At 43.7% G+C, this 24,318-nt stretch overlaps 1 protein-coding gene across 1 annotated transcript in view; it reads right to left on the reverse strand.

Annotated features, from left to right (window-relative positions):
• Positions 1 to 14,222: 14,222 nt before the first annotated feature.
• The window catches only part of GLCCI1 (glucocorticoid induced 1), a 74,128-nt gene continuing 64,032 nt past the window's right edge, over positions 14,223 to 24,318 (reverse strand). The window contains exons 7-8 of the mRNA XM_054726479.1: positions 16,182 to 16,302; positions 14,223 to 15,042 (exon numbers count right to left, since the gene is read on the reverse strand). Of these exons, the coding sequence (XP_054582454.1) occupies positions 14,697 to 15,042; positions 16,182 to 16,302 (467 nt within the window). The 3' untranslated portion in view covers positions 14,223 to 14,696. The remainder of the gene's footprint in view (positions 15,043 to 16,181; positions 16,303 to 24,318) is intronic.

The following is a 24,318-nucleotide window of genomic DNA, read 5'->3' on the forward strand; positions in this document are numbered from 1 at the left end:
AAAGAAATGCACATGGGGCATTTTCTCCCTGAATTTTCTTTACATTTTTTTTGTTAAAAAAAAAAAAGATTCAACCCCCTTTCCCATCTGCAATCCACTTGGCCAGGCTCTTGATCCCTCTTGATGGGCGTGTTTTGATCCAGGCGCACACAAAGCCCCTCGGCCACCTCTCAGTTTAAGGAGAAGCAGCTGCTGCCGGATTCTCTTTTAAGCGGGCTGTGTGCCGGCCGGGCCAGGGGCCTTCTTTGGGGGCCAGCCTCAGAGAACACCCCAACTCTGGCATGAAGAAAAGGAGCCCCACCCTCATCACGCCCAGTCTCACTTCTTCATTTTCACTTCACGCCTGAGGCCCGCCCGACCCGCCATTGCACTAGAACCCTCAGGGAGACTCGACAGCACCTGCTCCCTGAGCACTTGGCTGCCACTTCAGGTGGTCTACATACCCCCACCCCCCAACACTTCTCCCCCTGCCCTGCCAATACATAGAGAATATTCCAGTGGAAGGGAGGGAGCCAGAACTCTTTCCACTTCCTCCTTCCTTACTGTTTTCCCCCAGCTGGCAGGGGCCTTGGTGCACATTATAGATTCATTGCCTTCAAAATGTAATTTTAGAAATGTCAAGTTGATTTTGAGTTCTGGGAGAGGGAGGAAAGCACCCATCAGATTCAGAATTAGAAATGTGCCAACGTAGAAAGAACCAGCACTTTTTGACAGAGGTTTATGCCCAAGAAAATGTGATCTGCTCCGAGTTGGCAGCCCCTGGGGACCCTGAGTTGCCAGGGGGCATGTCGGTGGGGCTCACCCATCCTGCTGGGGCGGGTCTTTCCATTGGGTGTGGGGCCAGGCCTGAGACCCCCGAGGTGCCTGAGCGGCTGCCTGGCCATCTGGGTCAACGGTACCTGCCAGACCTCTCCTGCCTTCTGCTCACGCTTCACCTCCAAGAGCCAACTGATTGAACTCCTTGCTTCCCTTTCTCAGAGACCTCTCCCCAGAGGCCGACCCTGGCAGTGAGTGGATCAGGCTAACTATTAGCACTGTTGACTTTGCCAGGAGATCAAAGTTGCATCTGTCTTTGTGATCAACTAGTGTCCTCCAGACGGGCCATGGCAATGAACCCTCTGCTTTGATTTAAACCATCTCCCCAGTCCACCGACTGGCACCACTCACCGCGCAGTGGTGTAGGTCTCCTCAGCTGTGTTGGAAAACAGAGTTCAGCTTGGAGCCCAGCTGGACTGATTGGCAATGGCTGCCGAGAATTCTTCGTTGAGAAGGCTTCTGAAAAATGAATGATGTTTGTGATGGGTCTGGGGTGGGGTGGCGGGTGGCGGCAATAATGTTATATATTTCATAACACGGCATTAGACCTTGTCCTTCACGGAGCTTATAGAGTCTCCTCCTCCTCCTCACCCCTCCTTCTTCTCTTCTTCCTGCTGCTCCTCATTCTTCCCTTCTTCTTCTTTTTCTTCTTCTTCTTCTTCTTCTTCTTCTTCTTCTTCTTCTCCTCCTCCTCCTCCTCCTCCTCCTCCTCCTCCTCCTCCTCCTCTTCCTCCTCCTCCTCCTCCTTCCTTCTTCTTCATCATCATCATCATCATCATCATCATCATCATCAAAATAACTAGGATTCTGGAACCCTGACAGAGGGGCAAGTATGGATGAGAAAGCAGAAAGTTCAAAGAACACATCATTACTGAAACCTAATTCAACTCAAATTCATTTAAACACCACCAACAAAAAAGTGATGATATATTTGCCCAAGTAACTGAAGAGTGTATGCTTCAGGCATAGCTGGATCTAGGGGCTCAGGCGATATCCTCATTAATTGTCTCTTCTTCAGCTCCTAGTTCTAAATCCCTCTTCATTCCAAGAGACTTCTCATAAGGAAGCAAAAGGACCAGTACCTCCAGCAAAGTTTTGGAACTGAGCTAGCCTTGGGTCCTGTGTCCAATCTTCCGTCAACCACTGGGATCAAGGTGGGTGGGGGAATCAAGCTTTTCATGTGCCTGTCCCTGACCCTCAAGGACTGAGAATGGAGAACTGGGGGGCTGTTACTAGAGGAAGAGGAAATGGATCCTGGGTAGGAAAATGCAATAGTGATTCACTCTGGTTTTCACTGGGCTGACTTTGAGGAGACACTGGTGTAGTCTTGCCAGAGGGGTGTCGGGTGAGGTGGTTTAAAGAACTGGAATGTTCTCCAGAAACCCCACTACAAGGGGCCCCTTTTGAGGCCACCTCCAGACACTCGGGCTGGAAGGCCTGGCGCTCTCGGGGGCCTTTTGAAGAGACGTACATTGCAGCTCTCTTATAGCTGACTTCCTGGAATTCCAAAAGGATCATGGAGCTCTTGGCATCCAATCTGCTCATGTCCAGATGAGGAAACTGAGGGACCCAAGGGACATAAAAATTAAAAAACAAAACAAAAAATATACACCCCCTCCCCATAAAACTCCCCACAAAACTATAAGTTAGTGAAAAGCCAGCTACGGAATCCACGTATTCTGACTCCAGGCCAAAGCGTCTTTTACTTCAATGTGTTTGCTAGATACTGAAAGCCGAAGAAAAGAATTCAAAGACACCCAAGACTCCTGTAAGAACCAATCTCTCTCTCTAAAAAAAAATAAAATAAAAATATATCTATATATATATATATATATATATATATATATATATATATATATAAAATTGATTTTTTACAGAGAGGAAGGGAGAGGGATAGAGAGCTAGAAACATTGATCAGCTGTCTCCTGCACACCTCCTAGTGGGGATGTGCCCACAACCAAGGTACATGCCCTTGACCAGAACCGAACCTGGGACCCTTCAGTCCGCAGGCCGACGCTCTATCCACTGAGCCAAACCAGGTTAGGGACCAATCTCTCTTTTTTCTTCTCCCAACTCCTTTCTCTCTCTCTCTCCTCTCTCTCTCTCTCTCTCTCTCTCTCTCTCTCTCTCTCTCTCTCTCTCCTCTCTCTCTCTCTCTCTCTCTCTCTCTCTCTCTCTCTCTCTCTCTCTCCCTCTCTCTCTCTCCCCCTGCAAATTATTACATGCAGCCTTTGGGGATGGGATTCAGGCAGTAGTAGAGGGCAGTAGTTAAGAGTTTGGGCTCTGAAGCTGGACAAATCTGTGGTCAAGCGGAGGCTGCCCCAGCTCCAAGTCATAAGCCCTCTCTGAGCTTCCATTTTCTCATCATCTCATAGGGATGGAGCGTTCCCTGCTCATGGAGTTACTACAAGGACTAAGCGAGCTAATACTGTGCTCACGAGGCAGCATACAAGCGTGGCCACTAGGGTCCCAGAAGGACACTCGCTTGGAAAATGCTATTGAAGTAAGAGTGGGAACGTCTCCTTCCCCACCACCTTCCCTGCGACCCTCAAGTGCCACCCTCTCTCCCATCATTTATTAGCTCTTTCCCAAACCCCACGGGAACGGAGGTGCGAAGGATGAATAAGTGGCTGCTGACTTTTCCATAAAGTTGGGCAAAATTTCGTGCTGAGAGTAGGAGTGAAGTGGGCTCTGCCACGGGAAGGGGACATGCTTGAACTGTGCTCGTCGGAAAGGCATTCTGAACGTGAACCCCTGACCAGAACACTGATCAAAAGGAAGGGGGATGCCGAGCAATTGGCACTCTCACACATCGCTGATGGGAAGGCCGAGTGGAGCAGTCATTTCGGAAACAATTTGGCAGTTTCACAGAAAGTTAAACACACAGTTAGCATACAACCCAGCAATCCCACGCCTAGGAATTCACCCTCCAGGGAAATAATATTTACGTTCCCACAAAAGCGTGGATGTGGATGTTTGTAGCAGCTTTATGCATAATCTCCCCGAACTGGAAATATCCTTCACTGAGCGAATGGATAAACGAACTGTGGTACATGCATGCCACGGGATCTTGGGTGGCAGTGCACGGGAACACACGATTAATTCCTGAAACAACCCGATCCTTCACCTTGGGGTCCCGTACTCCCTGCTGTGATGCAGTAAGAGGGAAACTTCACCTCTGTAGTATTCTTTCCCAAATTTCACAACTCCGTCTAGTCATAAGAAAAATATAAAACCAACTAAGATTGAGAGACAATTACAATATACTTGACCAGTACCCTTCAAAAGGACCAAGGTCATAAAACAAAATAAATAAAAGATTGAGAAACCACGACTGATGGGGAAATTAAGGAGATGGGACAACTAAATGTCATGTGGGATCTGGGACTGGATCTTAGAAAAAAAAAAAAAAGACATCAGTGGAAAAATGAATGAAACCCAAATAAAGTCTATAGTTAACTAATAGTATCATACGGATGACAATGTCTTCCTTTTGACACTGCCCTATAGCTATGTAAGGTGTTAACACTGGGGAAACTGGGTAAGGAGTTTTGTACCATCTTTGCAACTTTTCTGTCCACCTAAAAGCATTCCAAAGTAAAAAAGGTTGTTCATTTGTAAAGCTACACACTGTGTGATTCCACTCGTGTGCCATTTTGAAAAAGGCAAATCTATGACAGGTGTCAGATCAGCGGTTTCCAGGGCCTGCGGCTGGGGGAGGGGTTGACTCCAAAGGGGCCCAAGAAAGTTTTGAGGATGTCGGAATGCTCCTGGAATTTAATGGTGTTGGTGGTTACACTGTTGCATTTGTCAAAATCCATAGAACCACGCGCTAAAAAGGATGAACGTCACTGTATGCCTCAATAAGTACGGCTTTAACGAAAAGCAAAAAGAAGTGGATTCCGGCTCCTCCACAGAGGGCTGCAGCACTACAGGAGGAGAGCCTGGGCTGCAGACTCAGGAGTCTATAGGCGTGAACCTCAAAAGAAGAAGCCTGTTCCCGGAGTGTCCCCACGGCTGTCTTCCAGCCTCCATCTGTGGGAAAGTCAGGATAGGCCAGGTTACGCTTCAGCAACCACCACCACCACATCTCAGTGGCTTGCAACAAGAACATTTCCTTTCTTTCTCACTCATGCTCTATTTCCAGCGTGGGTCATGGAGGCTGGACCCCACAAGCCCTCAGGGACTGATGCTGAGGGAGCGTCATCAGCTGATGGCTGATCTCATGAAACGTGTGAGCGCCTCCGTCACCGCAGCAAGGCCAGGGAGAGCTGGAGTGTGGTGCATGGGCTGTGCTGTGCGTTATCCAAGGAATGGTACACAGCCCATTGGCCAGGAATGGTCGCATGCCTAACTGTAAGGGGCTGGGAAGTGGGACAGGGCAGGCAATATTTCATGGGTACTGTTACGTCTGCCTTAAAAAGGCTCTAGGCCTTTAAAGTTGACTTTGAAAAACCTTATATTAAAATTCAGCGGAGATAGACTCCTAGATACCGAGAACAGACTGATGGATGCCAGAGGGGAGGAGGGTTTGGGGGTCTGAGTGAAAAAAGTGAGGGATTGAGAAGTACAGATGGGTGTTTAAAAAAAAAAGTCATGGTGTTGTAAAGTACAGTGTAGCAAATATAAGCCAATAATATTGTAATAATTACGTACTAGTATGGTGACAGGTGAGTACTGGAAATAATAGGGGGAACACTGTGTAAAGTATATGATTGTCTAACCACTATGCTGCGCAGCTGAAACTAATACAAAATAATATCGAATGTAAACTGCAATTGAATCAATAAATAAAGTAAAATCTAGTTTGTCCAAAGGAAAGAAGAAAATAGATATGGATTAAAAAAGGAAGTTGCGTGGGTTTTTATTTTTAGTAGAAAATGATCTTATAATATTGGCAGTTCTGTCTTCTTACAGGAGATTAGAAAGTTCCCCATGAACGTACTAACTACCTGTCACAGCCATGTCCCCTTCTAAGCAGTCCTGGCTCCCATTCTGCTAGGAGAGACAGGGTCTTAGCTAGTAACTCACACCTTGGGCAGTCCTGGCAGAACTAACTCTCCACCCAGACAAGAGTCAAGAAGTTATCAGCTTCTCCCGCCTTCCATTGTGAACTGGTGATGATATGAAACAATGTGTCCATGACAAAAGAGCAGAAATCCAAATGAAAATAAGCAATGCACAGTGACTATAAAACCATGGGATCCTTGAGTAATGGCGGAGTCTGAGCAAGCCGACGCAGAGAGGTCTAGACAAGACACGCGATGGAGGAGGTGAGGTGGAGGGGGTGAGGTGGATGTCATGGCCGGACCCTGGAGGCGGCGAGTTGCTAGGTCAGCATGAGTATCATTGCTCTCCTGTGGCTCATCTGAACTTTCATCTATTGCACCTCTTTGTACTTCCCTCTGAAAATAGGGTCCTTAGCCTTAATACAAAATATACACCTACGTCCTGCCTTCTGATAAGTAATTGATAGGAAACTGACGAGAGCCCTACTGTTCTCCACATGCCCAAATGCTCGCTCTAGAGTTCTCAAGCACGTGGCCACATTCATTGAGCCAGTGTTTTCTTGGAGAACACGATGAACCTCAGTTGACTTCTGGGCCCCATAGACTATCAAATCTCTTCCTGCATGCCCCCCCACTCCATTCCTTCCCCAACCCCAGCCCCCAGCTCCTATTGCCTGATGCTCTACTGGTGGGATATGGCCCCTGAGCCCCACCTCATGTTGGGTAAGTGCTGGCTTTGGCATTAGGATGGGCCACTTCTTCATGACTTGCCCGAGCAGAGAGCGGGTTAGAAGTGCTCAGGAAACGTCTGAACCTGATTAAAAATAAGGAAAATGATCAGTGCCAAGGGGCCCTTTCTGCATCCAGGGCCCCTCTGCAAGCCAGGGTAGAGGCGATGGACTTGAGAAATAATGCCTCATCAGTAGAGGCCAGGCTATACATCAGCTCCCAGCTTCCTTCTCCAGCCACTTCCCGGGAGCTCTATTATTGATTTCGGTCTGAGGTGTCTCCTTGCTGGCATTTCTGTGGGTTCCACATGGTAGACCATCCTCCACAGCCCCCCTGTCTCCAGCACAAAGAGAAGGCATTTTTTGGACTGGCACAGCACTCGGCCCATCCACACCCTTCCTTTCATTCTCTTTAGAAGTTCATGGCTATTTTGGGCTGCTGGGTTATAAACCTTATTCCTATCCAGGAATTTATGGACTTTTTAGCCCTTTTGAGATCGTGTGTGTGTGTGTGTGTGTGTGTGTGTGTGTGTGTGTGTGTGAAAATGTACCTCTGAATTTTTCCCGAGGAAATGATCTAGAGCTTCTATACATCCTCCAAGGGATAGATGAACAATAAAAGTCAAACATGCATGCCGATCGTGGGTTTCACACCGATGCAGTGGCACCCATGTCCCTGGAACTCCCTGTGAGCACTAGAAGCCCAAACCGCCCACGTGGAAGCAGCGGGAGCTTCCTCCAGCCCCCTTTCCCTGCAGGGCGGTCACGGCCATTCTGTACCGTTCCCTCCGCCCTTGCCCTTGCCCTCAGTGGCTCAGTTGGCCATGCGTGGGCCTCAGCCGTCAAACTGCGAGGTATTTTTATCCTGCCAATGGGAGCTGCCATCCTTGGCTCCAGCCGGAGAGGAAGAAGCCAGCAGGGAGAGAACAAAGCCTGACCACACACCAGCCTGAGCTCCTGTTCCCTGCAGTCTGCCACCCATCTGTTACCTGCCCTCGGCACCGGCCCCGGGGAGCCCTGGCTTCTGTATCTTGGGCTTCACTGGCAAGCCCAGGGGAGAGAAGGCCAGGGCCAAGCAGGCTGGTTTTTCTGACCCATAAACCATGTCCACGGCCAAAGGCAAATTACCCAGAGAAGACCGAGAATGGGTCCAGGCTGAGGTCTGACATGTCCTGGTCTTCTGGCCTCGCTTTGTAGGTGTGGGCAGGGCAAGGGGAGTTGGGGGCCAGGGAGGGCATGGAGGTCTGGGGAGGATCAGGGCCTCTTGCATGAGTATCCAGGTGGTGGCCCCTGACCGACCCACCCACCCATAGGCCAGGAAAGGTGCCAATGGCAGTGGACAGCAGCAGGAGGAAGTTAGGAAAACACTGTCCTTGAGGACCTTAGAGGCAGAGATTTTAAGCTCATGTAACCAGATATAATCATGATTTGTTTCTGTACATTCTTCATGTCTTATTTATTTATTTTTTTACTCACTTATGTATGCATTTTTGCAAAACCAGGGGATCACACTGGTTTGTGACCTGCTTTTTGTCACTCGGTGGAAGAGCTGCCACGTTCTTGCTCAGGCTTTCCCAACTTAACTCTTCTGATAGCAGGTACCGGAGTGACTCCTCCCTGGCCACCCCCTTGGCACTGAACATTTTCCTTATTTTTAATCTTTGCCAGTTTAAAGGCAACACATTATTTCAATTTGTATTGGTTTGGTGACTAGTGAAGTTAAGCATTAATTTTCCTGTTGATCACTTCCCTTGAATTCCACCTTGTCTTTCTTTCTTTATTTTTTTCACCTTGTCTTTATATTAGAAACATGGAAAGCAGTCAGTTCAGTCATACCCACTTTCTGCTGCAAACTGGATGGTGGATGGATGGATGGTAAGAAGCCGGTGCTGGCAGGGGAAGGGGACTGCCAGTAATTGCAGAATGAAGCTCATGTTGCTTCTTTTACGAAACATTACAAAAATAATACATGCTCAATGTCAGAAAAAATAAAATATTTCAAATTATTGTGAAAGCTTGTCTCAGCACTTTCTCTTCCACCCACAGACCCTGTTCCCCAGATGTCACCGTCTGGAGCCTCTTTCCACCAAATCTTTATTATCTCCTCACAGGTCCTGCTGCCACGGTCTTGGATTTTGGGGAGCCATCAGGAGAAGGGGACAGGGATTCAAAAAGCAACAGGTTCTTCATACAAAACCCCCAGGGTGGTCCCTGGGAAGGGAAGCAGGGAGACCACACCAGGTGTTTGTCAGACATAGCTGGAGGAAGAGTGAGTTTAAGATGAACCTGTTGCCTTGATTTCAGCCCATATGAAAAATGGCAGGCTGTTGATTGCAGCCCGCGAGCAGTGTCCTTTGTTAACTGCCGTCCCTCGGGTATAACCCTTTTCCTTCACAAAGTGGAATAGAAAACCTTCTCCCCATTTGGCAGGTCCGGGTGGAGCCCTACATCCCCCTTTTATCCAGCTTGCTTCCAGACAGTGGTTTGAAATAACATCCATTGCCTGCAGGGCCATACCCAATTTTGGCTAAAGGAATGTCATCAAAGTCATGCTTCAGACTGATGCCAAGACTTGAGTAGAATTTGTCATGTGAAAGGAAACCCATTTCTTGTTATCCGAAAATCTTTGGGAAGAAAAATGATCTAATTGTTCAAATTCTTAGGGTTAAGAAAATGGCTGTTTTGAATGAGAGGGGCCATCACCAAACTAATCTGGAACCATTGAAATATTTATTTTTTATCTCCTCTTTGAGAGATGCAAATGCCCATGGGATGGAATGGGCTGGATTAGAACCAGTGGTTACCAGCCTCCTCTTAAGGGGAAAAAACAAAGACCTTTGAGGTGGAAATATTTCTTTTCTTTTTTTTTTGAGATTCTGCTTTTTCTTCTTTTCCAGCTTGAAAACCTGATCACCTACCCCATCCCTTCTTGCCTCATTTTCCATAGGGAATCCTTTTCTGCAAGGGTTTAACCCCCCACACCCCTCACTGTTGGTTTGTCTCAGGTCAGATAGTTTACTAGTAGTATTAGACAATGTTTAGGCACATACAGTGGACTTACTACCATGTGACTTGCTCCAATAACAAAATTTTGCATGAGAAAGCTTTGTTATGGACTGAGTCCAAAGGGCTTCCTTCAAGAAGTGTCCATCCTAAAAAAGGCAAGCTTTATTTTACGGAACCAGAAGATAGAATGCTATCTAAAGACTTTAGGTGTCAGTACTGAGTATGTGTGTGGTGGTAGGGGATGGCATGGAGAGGAGCCGCTGTATTGTATTAGTTCTTTAACCATGTGTAGCAAAGTACCCCAAAACATTGGTTGTCTCACAGTTTCTGAGGGTCAGGAACCCAGGAGTGGTTTAGCTGGGGCTGAGGACCTGCTTCCAAGCTCAATCCCATGGTTGCTGGCAACGGGCCTCAGTTCCTTGCTAGCTGCTGGCCAGAGGACTCCACTACTTGCCATGGGTCTCTCCATAGACTTCCCGAGAATGCTCATAACAGCTCCCCAGCTAGCAAGTGATCCAAGAAAGTGCACACCCCAAGACAGAAGCCTGTCTTTTTATAACCCTATCTCGGAAGGGCCAGTCTAGCACTTCGCGGTATTCTAATACATGAGCAAATCCAGCCCACACTTAAGGGGAGGAAAACGAAGTTCTACCTCTTGAAGGGAGGTGGGTCCAAGAGTCTGTGAACATATTTCACAGACAACCACACGTATAGCACATGTCACCTACCTCTAGTTTGCTCTTTGGTCCGTAGTGGAAGTCAGCAGTTTTTCTTCTGTAAAGGACCAGACTGTAAATATTTTAGGCAGGGGGGCCAGACTGTCTCTGCTACAACTCTGAAACTCTGCCATTGTGCAGCAAGGTAGCCACAGGCAATACCCCTGATCCGTGAACAATGTGGGGATTCGGGGAGAAGTCAGAAACCCGCATCTAACTTTTGACTCCCCTCAAGACTTTACTACTAACTACATAAGCAAATGAGTGTGAGTGGGTTTGGACCAGTAAAATTTTACTTACAAAAGCAAGCATGGGATGGATTTGGCCCATGTGCAGTAGCTGGTTGACCCCTCCCTTGTCTATGGCTTAGAGAGGTACTGAAGTCTAGCATACTTAGTTTTCTTTCCTTGCCATCAGAATCCTATTTCCAAAGAAATTCATCCACCTGGTTGGCTGTCTTATCTGAAGCCACAGTGCCTCTGCAGCTTGAAATTCAGTGGGGGGGACAATAGGAAGGAAAAGGCTCATCAGAGAGATATAGGTGGGAAAAACTCCACGACTTGGAATTCCCGTCTGTCTTCTGGGAAACAGGCATGGGGTATAGTAAGGAGGTGAGCTAATTTGGTGCAACAGGGGACAAGATAGTGTCTTCATCCCACTTAATTATTGAAGTTGAGATGAGGCAAGTCTGATAGGAACTGTGGGGCTAGACTACAGCATTCAGATGTGGACTCCTGCTGTGAATGAAGAGATCCAACTTCACAAAGTCCTGCAGCTCCACAGCCCTGAGCATGAAGATGGGGGAGAAGGCAGAAGCTGTAGGGAACATGCATGGATAGGAAACTTCACACAGAAGGGGCCTCCCCCTGCGGGGTGGGGCATGGGGATAGGCACTTATTTTGCAATATTCATAAACTTTCAGTGGCTATTTCTAGCTAGTATAAGTTTAAACATATATACGAACTTAGGCCTCATTTCCCCCCTTTGTTTTTCAAGACTTGACTTTGCAAATACTGACATACTGCTTGCTTCTCAGGGCTGTTTGTATATTAAGCTTGTTATTTGATAGAGTCAAGCAGAGATAGGGCTGAGAATTCTACTTTTCCTTCGAATTCACTTGCAATGGAATTTTTAAGTTACATAAGGTACATAATTCACCGTCTGAATTATGAATCATCCTCAAGATAGTTGACAAACTTCACCATTAAAATGTTGTGTTTTACCTTTTTTTCAGGCAAAAGCACAGACATAAGTAGTCATTTTAAAGTTTTTTTTTAAAGGTGAAATCTTATCTCTTGGGTAAGATGTGCTTTTGAATATGAGCCCTCCGCTGGTAAACTACTTCTCAATGTGGTTTGTTTTTGCTTTCAGGACACTGGATCTATCATGAGCCCATTTGGGTAGCAGGACATAACACCAACACTCCATTGTTCTGAAAAGCTTTTCTCCCTCTCATCCTGAATCTAAACATAAATAAAAAGAGTAGAAAATAAACATGTTTTTTAAACTATAGCTTTCATTGCAAGAAATAGGCAACTTTTTTTGAGGTGATTTCACCAAACTTAAGATAATAACCTGTTCCCACCAACAGTTCTTCGGTATAAAATAATAACGTGGGAACAATGTTTTCTCTATTTCAGGTGCTCAGAGCTGGGGGCATTACAGAGACTTGGAACTTTAGACATCTAGTTTCTTACCTTGTGAGGGAAAGTGTGTAAATTAAATGTCCGGAGGAAAGCAGGCTGTGGAAACCTGATCCAGTTAGATTCCCTCAGCCCCAGAGACGCAGGTCGGGAACCGGTGAGCACCGCAGATGGCCACCACCCTGCACCGAATCCCTGTGACGGTTGAGATGCCAGCCCCCAAGTCTTTCCAAAGATGGATGTGAACAGTTCCACTTTTACTAATAACTTTATTTAAATAAGACACAGGAACTTCTATACTGAAAAAATACAAAACAAAAGCCACACATTTCCTTGTGTAAAGCCATAATGATGGTAACTCCAATACTGTTCAGCGCAGTGGCTAGAATTAAACAGTACAACTATGTACAAAATTTAAACAATTTCTGACAATTTTCTACAGCTGGATGTAGGATACATTTGAGCTCAACAACTTCCGGGAAATTTATATGGCAAAGCATAAGCTTTAACACATTTGGTTCAAAACGTTCATATAGGCTAAGAATAAATGTACAACACAATTAATATTCAGTTTATCATGAGAAAATAAAAAGCACATATCACTATAAATATCGTACATCAGATTTCATCACCAGGAAAGCATCTTCAGTCCATCTTTTGGAAATTGATATTGATACTATTGCATCTTATTTGGACAAAAGCAGAGCATTAAGATCAACACATGGGTAATGCTAAACCAGGTATCAGAAGTTAATGGAGCTCATATTTATCTTACAGAACTAATAATTTTCTCCCTTTAACCATATTCTACAAAATATAGTATTTTCATCAAGGCCTGAGATTATTAGGGTTAAAGGTGTCTGCTGCTGAAGAGATTGTTTAAAAAGGTTCCCCTGTGAAAACGGCAAAAGTAAACTGAATCCTTTCCCGTGACAGTCTCCTACAACGTAACACTGACTAATTTAAAGGAGCCAGAATGCGCCTTCAGGAGAGAGTATTACTGCAAACTTTGGTGGAAAGAAGAAAATGGGAATCATGACAAAATAATACACAGAATACATACACACACAAACACATACACATAGATGCCATTTCTTTAAAATAAAAATCAATGGTGTTGCTTTCATCTCTACCGTCTCTTCCTTCTCCAACCTCCTTAGAAAATAACAACCTAGGAATGACTGAAGGGAACTGCAACGTTCCAGTAGCTGTAGACATCTTGTTCCCCTAATTCTTAAGAAAACTGTGCCCTATACTTAAGGTGCAGATGGAAACAACTCTATGTTTTATTAAACTAAAAGCAATGCAATGAAAATACAAAAACTTCCCTTTGCTTTTGGATCCTCTCTTTGTGTGGCAGAAAACAATGTCTTCCCCTGAAGCAGTTGGCAGCATCGGGGGCCCTGTTCACACTGCGCTGAGAAGTCAAGTCAAGTCTGCAAGGTCAAGGCTATTTACTTGGGTCTTTGCATGACCAAAATATCAACAGAACTATTCATGATACTATTGAGAGAGGCTTAAAGGATACAGCGCCAAACTACTGCTTTTGTAAGTCACCAACTAACCTCTAACTCCTGTGGCATTAATTCTGAGACCTACACATTCCCTCTCTACATGAATGTCACTCATGCACCTGAACTGCTTGAGGAAGACAATAACCCCAAACGTGTCCTTTTTAAACCTGCGAATTAAAGACTTTCCAAAAGGGAAACTAGACATTAACATGCCTTTAGATAAAACAGTAGCATTTCATGACCTGGATGGCCAACACAAACAAACAAATCACAACCACTCCCTGTGAAACTTCACTCGTTCGGAATTTCAACCTAGACATTCTTGCCTTTAAATTCCATCACACACAATGTGGAATGTTTGTGCACAGCCCGGTTCTGGACACTTTATATGCGACACTGGACAGTCATTAACTGAGCAACACCTGAACTTGTTAAAAAAAAAAAAAAGCCATGTTTACACACGTTGTGACCGTGAATGCAACAGCTGTTTTCCTGGTAACCACATGACAAGAGTGATGTCAGACACCCTGGGTTTGCTGGTCCTCATTTCCCCCAGGTCCAGGATGACCGTTCTCCTAGGGCTGAATGCACTTCTTATTCTAAGGAAGTGGAATGTAATGAGGAAAGGGAAATGCGTAAAACAAGGAAAGGCAAAGAGTGATGTTCCCTCTTTAGCTTTTCAGCTGTGAAATAGTTAATATCCCAATATGATATACATTCCAAGTTACCTGAGTTTAGACTTCAACTGAAGTACCTGAAGCTAGGCCATAGGGTGGGCACTGTGCAACTGTTGTGGCCATTGTTTTATTTTGTTTTTTGCATTGTATGTATTACCGAAGTTAGAAACAAACACCTGGATCGATCGTAAACATAATCCTGAAGTACAGTATTTTCCATAGGACAAAACACAGCAAGACATTTTCTATTTAGACAGGCAACTTTTTGATATAGAGCTTATTTATACTGAAGAATTTGGAACAAAACACAGGACACAGTACTAATCTGTCAAACATACTATGAAATGCATAGTCTCCACTTAAAATGCTCAGTGACACACACATTTTGCAAGCATTGCTGCTTTCCACAAAAACTGCTGAAGAGGAGTTCCATCCCTGCCAAGATCAGTGTTAAGAGATACTTTACGATGCTGCTAAGTAGCTTGTTGTCGGTGGTGGCATTCAGAAAGTTTGTCACTCCATGCAGGTAGACGGCTGAGACCTGGTTCCTAATCCGCGGAAGGTCCGGTAGGGCCAGCCCCGCTGCGTTAGATGACCACGTAACTCTGCGCAGAGAGGTGCTCCTCGCCCTGCAGGTCCTGCAGGAGCTGCGGGGGCTGCGGGGGCTGCGGGACGGAGGAGGCCTCCGTGGAGCCCGTGCTGGTGTCATCAGAGAGAGACGTGAAGGAGACCCGGGAGGAGAGCTGCTCCACGGTCAGGGTGGCCAGGCCTGGGTTCTGGGCAGAGCTGGGAGAGTTCTTGAGCATCAGGTCAGAGGCGGGTAAGAGAGGGCCCAGGAGTTTCACAGGACAGAAAGCTGATCCCGTTGGGATGAAATTAACCTTGTTTTTGTCAGGACATGAAAAGAGAGGGGCTGAGAGAGGCTGACGAGACCTAAAACCATAAAACACAATGAGGTTTACTTACAATCACGAAAAAGTTAAGCACTTTCTGAACTAATTGGAGTCTCTAAAACAGCTAAAATGTGAATGGCAGGGGATGAGTTAAGTGTAGAGGGGTAAACATCTTCCATAGCAAAGTCAGCTGGCAGATCCTGATGCACACAGCACGGAAGTGATATTTGGGCAGACAAATCTTCCCAGAGTTCATTAGTTTGCTTTCAAGCATTTAGGGACGTGGAAATACCTCTCACATTATAGCTGAAGAACATGCTCAGTTGGAAAGCTCTTTCTTTTAAGAAAACGTATACTGGGAGAGGATTACCCCACCGTTTCCTCCTCTTTGGGCATCTCTATACATGCGTTCTACTAACACAGATCAGAAAAATAAAGTTTCAGTAGCTTCTCAAAGAGCCAGTCAGCCCAACAAAGCAGGTCTGCGAGCCCTTCCTCTCCTCCATGCCCAGAACCTAAGCCATCCTCCCCTGCAGGCCGGGCTGTCCCTGCTACATGCAAGGGCGCAGCGGCCTCCGCCACACACCTGCACTGGGCACAGGGATTGTTGTACTTTTTTGCCCAAGATCCACACAGGTCGTTGGGTTTTTGTTGATTTTTTGTTTTAGCTATTCTGCCAAGTAGTTTCAGTATGAACTTCTTTTAATTTTTAATGAGTACATATTGAAATTTCAGAAAGAAAAAATCTGTAAACAGAAAGTCCAGTGACTATACATGTTACATGTGCCCACAGGGAAGGAGACTGGCTTCCTCTGGCTGGTGGCCACTGCCATTGGATGCACCACGCGTGGTACTAGTACTAACGCTGCTGCTCAGAGTCTTTGTGTCAGCCGCCTACACCCACACAGCCTCGGAAGGGAACGTTCTGAATGACTAAAAATGGATCTTTTAGCTAGTAAGGATGAGTCTCCAAGTTCCTTTTGTATTAGCTTACATATTCCCAGCATACAGCCTCCACTTTCCTTTATTAAGCTCTCTTTTGCCTATTCGATTCTCCTTTCATAATTCTGAAACACATTATCAGCTGGCTGGAGTAGTTGATTCATCTGTAATCAACTGGTCTCAGTAAAAAGCTTTACAGCTTTGCAGATCCCAGCTGATAGAAAAGACATTACTTACGCCATTTCCTCAAAGACCTTCACTCGCTCACATCCCTCGGGGGGCTCCCGTTTGAACATGTAGCTGTTGTTTGGTTTGGGAGATGAAGCATACTTGGGTAACGGTGAGCTACTCCCACTGTCTGTAAATTTAAAGCAGTTATATTAACTAGTGATTGAAAGCTCTTTTCAATTAAATTTGATTTCCAAACAAGCAGCCGTTTGCACAATTTATCCACTATGGCCCCTTTGCTTCCACCACAGAGCTTCCTTTATGGCAAAGCTATTTCTAACACCCTTCTGTAGTACATTTCTTATAAAGAAAAGCTTCAATGCAACAGTAATCTGCCACACCACGGAACATAAAAGGATGATATTTGGGTCTAGAAAATTGCATTCTGAATAAAGTAGAGCTGTAGTCCTGAAAACAAATGCATTATTATGTATTGCAAAATGTAAATGAATGGCGTAATATGTGTAAGTCATACAGCAGAATTACGAGAGATTGTAATACAGGGTTCTCTATGTTTTCTAACTGTCCAACCAATGTAATTGGAAATTTTAGTATGTGGAATAATCTTCGCTAGCTCTTAGCAGAAACGTTACTTTTACTAAACATCATGAATAATATGTATGCAGGGAAAAACACGAGTTTATAACACAATGTCTTTTCCCTTCAGCCCACCATGAAAAAGTAATTTGCTCAGGATTTTGCCTTGAAAATGCCTGTATAAAAGGACTTTCTTAGCACAATTTGTATTTTTGCTACTGGAAGCATGAGAAATCTAAAAACATCTCTACCTAACATGTTTTCTTCATATTTTGACCAAAAAGAAAATGGTCTTATTCATGAAAAGCTGTAAAATCTATATGTAATTTCTTCCTTTCCTATCTGGCAAAGGATTTTGGAAATTCAAACCCACCAAAATGTGTCATTATCTCCGTGAGATGCCAAGCTGTAAAGTCAGTAACATGCTTGTATAAATACAATAGTCCCATTTAAACAAATTCTGACTTAATGCAAACCCAATCCCCCCTGCTAAAATACTAAGCACATGATCTAGTGAAATGTATTATTTTCATACATATTCTGAAAGATGGCATTTGTACCATAATTACATTAGTCACAATTTTGATAAGTTGCTTTAGTTTAGGATATAGAACACAGTCTAACATTCAGAATCTGAGTACTAGGGATGTTTTATCATTATTAATGAAGTACAGTACATGCTTAGAAAGTAGACCCTTCAGGCACACTTACAGTGTATTTGGTGGGCGATTTAAAGAGCTTCTATGTTAGTCCTGGGAACAAGGATGTGTGCTTGCATTTGAATGTGGCTATATCTCTGGCTGGGAAAGCACTGCTTTGAAAAATAAGGCCACACTATTGGGAAACCTAGAGAAGCACATAGTTTCTCCATCACTACTGTTATGCGTGTCCCTACAGATTATGCAGAGTTTCTTGGAAATAATCAAGTCTTAGCATTAAGTTGGGTTTCTTCACATACCACACAGATTTAAGGATTGTCTTAGATTCAACACTTACACTATATTGCTTAAACAAATCTCGTGTGGGGGTGGGTGTGTGTGGGGGGGAGAGGATATGAATTTCTCTCTCAGGAAGATGCAAAGCATCATTAACCTGATTAGAGTTTGCTGCTCTCTATTTGAGCTAGGCTAGACCAAAAAGACAGGTCCACAGTAGAAAACGGGTGAGAATGAGGCCTGTAATACCAAAAATATAGCTGGACCTTGCTTTGCTATCCAAACAGCAAGACTTGCAAAGGAAATACAGAAGAAAGTAGATAGGGCATGGGATGCCTCCATGGAGATGACTGTTGGTAATAACAGAGCCCTCCTGGTGTGCAGAAGTGGCCCAAGACTATGGGCCCCATGCCTTTAAAAGCCTTTCTGCCATCAGCAGGGGTGTGACTTTGTCAGTAGCAAACAAGGATTCACCCTATTGTCATGTGAGAAAAATCATCTTGGCCACAGTTACAATCTGTGTTCTATTTCTTATTACATCACTAGGCTAGGGACTTTCCCAGAACTGAAAGTTACATGTGAGTTGAATGATCTACAAAACTGATTATCTTCCTGTTAACTACCTATAATGAATTAAATGGTTTTTCTTCTTGAAACTTTTCTAATTTCCAATTTCTAAAAATTGCTGCATGAAAATGGTATTATAACATCTTCAGGCAGAAAGCCACATGGAACCTTAAGTGTATCATTATATTCCTAAAATCCTGTTCCTTCTCTGATACTCACTGCCTTATTAGCGGTGATAATCATTTTCCACAACTCCCAAGCTAGAGCTCTGCCTTTATCCTCATCTCCCTTCTCGTACACTTCCCTCACCTCACACATCTAATCAGCCACCAAATGCTGCTTGCTGATCCTTCTTCCATCCCTTCTTCCAAGTCCTCTGCCCCTGCCATCCCTCCTCGACTTCACCCTACACCTGTGGTTTCCCAACTGAGGTGCACAACACAATTTGCTGACAGGCAAGAAGAAAATATTAGAACATTTATATATTTACTTTAAACTTTGAAAATATGAAAGTAAGTTTTACCAGCACATATTCAGCTTAGGGACTGGATTACACATAGATAATTTAGAAATATATGAATTTATTTTACAGGTACAGATTAAAAATGGTTGAAAAGTGTATGTAATAAATCAAGTTTGGAGACCATAGGACTAGGCTCCTACAATAGCATCTTAGCTAGTACTCCTGCTCTCTCTCTCCAGTTCTGTAATTCCACCCGAGTTATGGTCCCAAAAGACAGAGCTAGTCATGTCCGTTAGCTGACAAAAGATCTTTGCTTGGCTCTTCATTTCTCTTCCCAAGGCCTCCAAGGCCCTTTATAAAGTAGCTGCTTCTTTACTTCTCCACATGCACTGCTTTCTACCTACTCCCCACCATTCACCCCTGTGCTCCAGCCACACAACTTCTTACTGTCCTCCATACACCAGGCCCTTTCAGGCTGAATGCCTGTACTCCTCCTGCAAAGGCAGCAAGAAGTAGGGTCAAGTAGTACAAGATTTTTGTCGGCATCTGGACTGCATAGAACTTAAGTTACTTCATTTCTCTAAGCCTCAGACTCTCCATTCTTACTGATAATATAAAGACAACATCCCTACTCATAGGATTATGGCAATATTACAAGAGATAACACAGGTAAACTCACCTGAGCACATTTAATCATCTTAACAATGCTATGAAGCAGGTACCATCATTATCCCCAATTTACAGGAGAGGAAACTAAGATACAGAGAGGTTGAGTAACTTGCCCAAGGACACATGGTTAGTAAGTGGCAGAGCAGGGATTCAACTGGTGAATCTGAGTCAGAGTTCATTACCGTTAGGCTCTCTGCCAAAGTTCTGATCTATCTCAACTCAACTGTCCTCATTAGAGACATGAGGTGACCAGAAGATCGAGTTCCTCCCAGTCTAGCATTCTATGTTTCTAATTAAAATCTACAGCTCAGGTAACAGCTTTATTAGGTCTGCCTTCTGTTAGCCTCACAAAGAGACACAGTGGAAGGAATGGCCTCTGTGTGTTCATATTTATTCTGAGAGGAGAACAAAAGATAATGGGACAAAAATTCAACAGGTCCCCTTTTCCTCTAGCCTGGCTGATACCCTATTTTCTCTCCAGTCATGAACAGAGTTGAAGATGCGACGGGTTTTAGCAAAGGTACTTCCTTCCCCTAATTTCAACAGGAAATGAAGCTTCATGTCTTCTTCCCCACCAAAGGGCTATCACTAGGTTCACATAATCTTAGTTTTTTTGTTTGTTTGTTTGTGGGGAGGTGGGGGGAGAGAGAGTATCACACTCTTCCTGAACATTCAAAAGCCAAACACATACAATTTAAGAACTTAACAAAAAAGACACTAATAATTTCAACACAGCTATAAAAATGTATCCTTAAAAATGGACATACCACCAAGAAAGCTCTTAAAGGATTACTCAAAAAGTCTCCACTAAGCACCACTGCTAGACACTACTCTATTTGCTAAGGATAAAGCAACAAGCAAAATAAAGTTACCTGTTCCTGCTGGAGCTCACATTCTGCTAAATGTGTAACAGGAGATTAGGTGAAAGACACATGCAGGCATGATAAATTCTGGGTTGCTTCTATTATAGACTCTGGGTTGTAATTGCTGGAACTGAGCTGTATATTTATTAGTTTTAAATTATGAATAGTAACTTATCCAGAGAGCTAGCACAGCATCTGCCATTGCTACAATTGTGAACATTTTCCGAAAGTAGGGAAAAAGGTATTTATTTACTGGATGTTCCTTATAAGCTGTCAGAATAGGATATACGTAATTTTAGATGTTATCTTGAAAAAGAGAAATAGGAAAGATGACCTCAGAGACATAATTCTAAAACAGATCAGTTTTTTAAAACAGCAGCTAATATTTATTTATTATTTATTTAAATTAAATTTATTGGATAACACTGGTTAATACCATTATATATGTTTCAAGTGTGTAATTCTATAATACATTATCTGTATATTGCACTGTGTCTCACCATCCAAAGTGTAGTCTCTTTCCGTCACCACTGATCCCTCTTTACTCTCTTCATCCCCCTCCAACTCCCTTCCCCTCGGGTAACCACCATAATATTGCCTGTGTCTAAGAGTTTGTTTGCTTTGTTTGTTCTGTTACTTTAGAAGAGATCTGCTTTAACCTGTGAGATAACTCCTTTGTTGGAACTGAATCTCTACACTCCTTGGAATTTTACCACCAAGAGGTTCTTCTAGGATAATAAGCATCCTGGAACCACATGGGAAGATTCCTTTCATAGAAAAACCGATTCAGGCTCAAAAGCAGTGATTGGCAAGATGTAGGAGCTAAAAGAAGTATATCCAACATATTTATTTTCACAATATAAACCACAAAAAGAACAGTGCTCCAAAATCTTGGCTGATTAGGCTATCTGGAAGATAGAGGGTTAAAGTATGGTAAGGGTAAAGGTCAACAAAGGTTAAGAAATAGAGTCCTAGAGATCAATCAAATAGAGTTAAAATGTATGTAGAAAGGAATTAGAAGATGTTAAAAATTCAAAGTCTGCCTAGGGTCAACCCAAGACCCTGAAAAGACAAGAGAATACTTTTTTTTTCTCTCCTGTGAATAAGGGCTGCTCAGTTCTAACACCCAAAAAGTTTTAGCAATATTAATATTTATGAGTTAAATCACAGTATGAGTTAAATAGGCTTTTATGCATTGGTCTTAGGAAACTCCATCCACATAACATATGTTGTTCCTGTGGGAAAATATAGTTTATGTTCCAAATAACCAATTTATGGGCTCTTGGAATACAGCTCTCCATAGTTGGATTGAGTAGAACTTTTGAGTCGACTTAGATTACAATAATCAATGTTTCCACTATATCTTGCAAAACTGCAGAATGTTTTAACAACTGCTTACATGAATTGTGCCAAAGACCAACTATAAGTGGCAGACTGAAGTCTAGATTTTGTGGCTTGCCCAGCACCAGTTTGGCTACCATCAAGGAACACTGACAGAGCTGCTAAGAGAACTAATATTTTTACGCTGCCATCTGTATTATATAAATGACTATTTTCCTCCCTTGCATTTGGGGCGTGATAATGTGGAAGAATTTAGCCGACTCTTAGGATATAGTCTGAGGCTGTCAAGAGGAGAGCTCTTATTCTGGATCCCTGAATTCTACACACATACAAACCAAAACCTGAAAGCATCTCTTCCCGGCTGGACCTTTCTCAATAGTCAGAGTGTTTCTGTCTTGGGCAGCTGCAATAGCCCAAGAAAAAAACAGTAGGCTAATCAACTAAAATTATTTCAGAGGTCTCAAATCACACGTGATTCATGGAGAATAGATGCTAGAAGAGGCAGAAATAAGTGTTGAATAGAGGAGTACCGGAAGCAGCACCAGCACACCTCTCATTAGAACGCACATTCCAGTGGCTGGCCCTCCCCTCCTGTGAACGCTACCCAGGGCCCCAGGATGTCTGAACTGGCTAGTCTCCCACAAAACTGAACAGCATGGGGGTGCTCTAAATCAATCCTAGTTGACTACAACATTATAGGATCAATTCTGTTTTCATAGTTAATGATGCAAACCTGTTAGAAACATATTAACTTACACGTTTTTCTTTACTGCAAATATATGGAAACAAAAGAGCAATTTATGTTTTATTGCAAAAATGCCAATTATAAGATAAAATAAGTACCTTTAAAAAAATCCCCAGAATTTAGACTGTACACAGAGATCTGACCACCCACCCCCCAAAAAGGTATAATTTTGACTCATTCACACCAGATGTTTATTGTTGTATTGGCTGTTGTCATTTTTTTATTTGACAATCTAAGGGAAAAGAGGTCAGTGTCCCTGACTTAAATAGTCAGGTATTGCATGTTTTAAAAATTCTTGTAGCAAACTGGTTGAAAATTGCTGTTGTAGAGAAAAAGTTTGCACTGGGGAGATAAGTAATAATAATGATGATTATTATTTTTATAGCAGCAGCTACCATTTATGGAATCCTTGAGGATTAATGCAAATTTTATGCCCAAAACTTTAAGGACTCAAATCCATTCCTGTGTGTCAAAGCCAGTGAGCTCTTAACTCTGGTGTTAAGAGTGCTCCCTGCAGAAGACCTTGCAGTGCAAGAGAGTGGCATGAATATACCTTCTCATAAGAACACAGATTATAAGTCTTCAGGAAAAAAGGCATTAAAGAACATATACGGTTTTAAACTTAGAATCGAACTGCAGAGCTCAGATTTATCTGTTTCATGGAATACAAACACTTAAAGAGTCCTGAAGGCAACCTCACAACCCGTGAGCCAAGATGGAACTCATCTGTCAACTTCTTAAAATATTTCCTTTTTGGGTCAGTGTCTCTCAGTTACTCAGAGTATTAAACTTAAAAAGAAGAAAACAAAACTCCAGAGTTGTCTAGTCATACTATCACTATTATGTTTACTTTTCATTTTAACCCAACTACAAGTCCTAATAAGCAGTCAGTGGTCAATGTGAAACATACTTTTCTTTTCTACTAGAGGCCCAGCACGTGAAATCGCACAAGACCCAGACCCACTGTGCCGGTGGGACCCCAGACCCACCACACTGGGGGACCCAAGACCAACCATGCATGAGTAGTTCGCCGCCGCCAGCCCCGCCCCGCCACACGCGCCGCAAGCCCCTCTGCGCCACACGAGCCCCGCATGAGCCCCTCTGCACCGTGCAGGCCCTGCCCTGCCGCTGCTGTGAGCAGCTCGCAGGCCGGGGGGAGGGACCGAGAGGTGCTCCATGCACCTCCTGGTGACCAGTTGTTTGGTCATTACAGCATTACGACCACTGGCCTTTTATAATATAGATGGGTGTAACAAAGAATATGGGGTTTGGCATCAATCAGACAGACCTGTTTTGCCACTTACCACCTGTGTAGCTTGAAACAAGTTCACGTTATTTCACATTTCCATTTACCTTCAAAATAACACTTTGCTTCTAGTAGGAGCATTTTTCTTGATTGTTTTACTGAAAATGTTATGAGGGGGTGATTAAAGATATTTGCTCTGGTAGGATGCCTCAGTAAGATGAAAGTTTCCTGGTCTAACATCCTACCAAATGAAGACTGCCCACTTGAAGCAAAGAAATGCCTTAAGTGCTATCCTGCTCAATACAGCCTTAATGGGGTAAGGGAGCTCACAAGGCTTTCAAAAAGAAAAGGGCAAAAAGAAAGGAGAGAACCACTGGGATCTACCCACAGAAATAAGAGCAGAGGACAAAGTCCAAAGTAGGTTCCATTTAAATCTCAGCAGATAGTCAGGCATAATGATGAATGAAAGAAGCCAGACACAAAATGCCATTTCATTTCTATGAAATACAGTAACACAGACAAACTCGATTATGGTGATGGAAGTCAGAATGGTGGTGACTTCCAGGTAGAGGGGAAGGACACCATCTGGGAAGGGGGCTGAGAGGCTCCGGGGTGCTAAACATTCTAAATCTTGATCTGCATCCACTTACAAAAATTCATTGGACTGAGCACTTAAGATCTGGGCACTTTACATGTAAAAATACCTCAAAATGAAACCCATTAAAGGGAGTGGGGGTGGGGGCTCAAGTCAGGACAAGGACCATAAAAATCCTCTAAGAT

This window comes from Eptesicus fuscus, chromosome 14, assembly GCF_027574615.1.
Source record: "Eptesicus fuscus isolate TK198812 chromosome 14, DD_ASM_mEF_20220401, whole genome shotgun sequence".
Classification (NCBI taxonomy): Eukaryota; Metazoa; Chordata; class Mammalia; order Chiroptera; family Vespertilionidae; genus Eptesicus; species Eptesicus fuscus.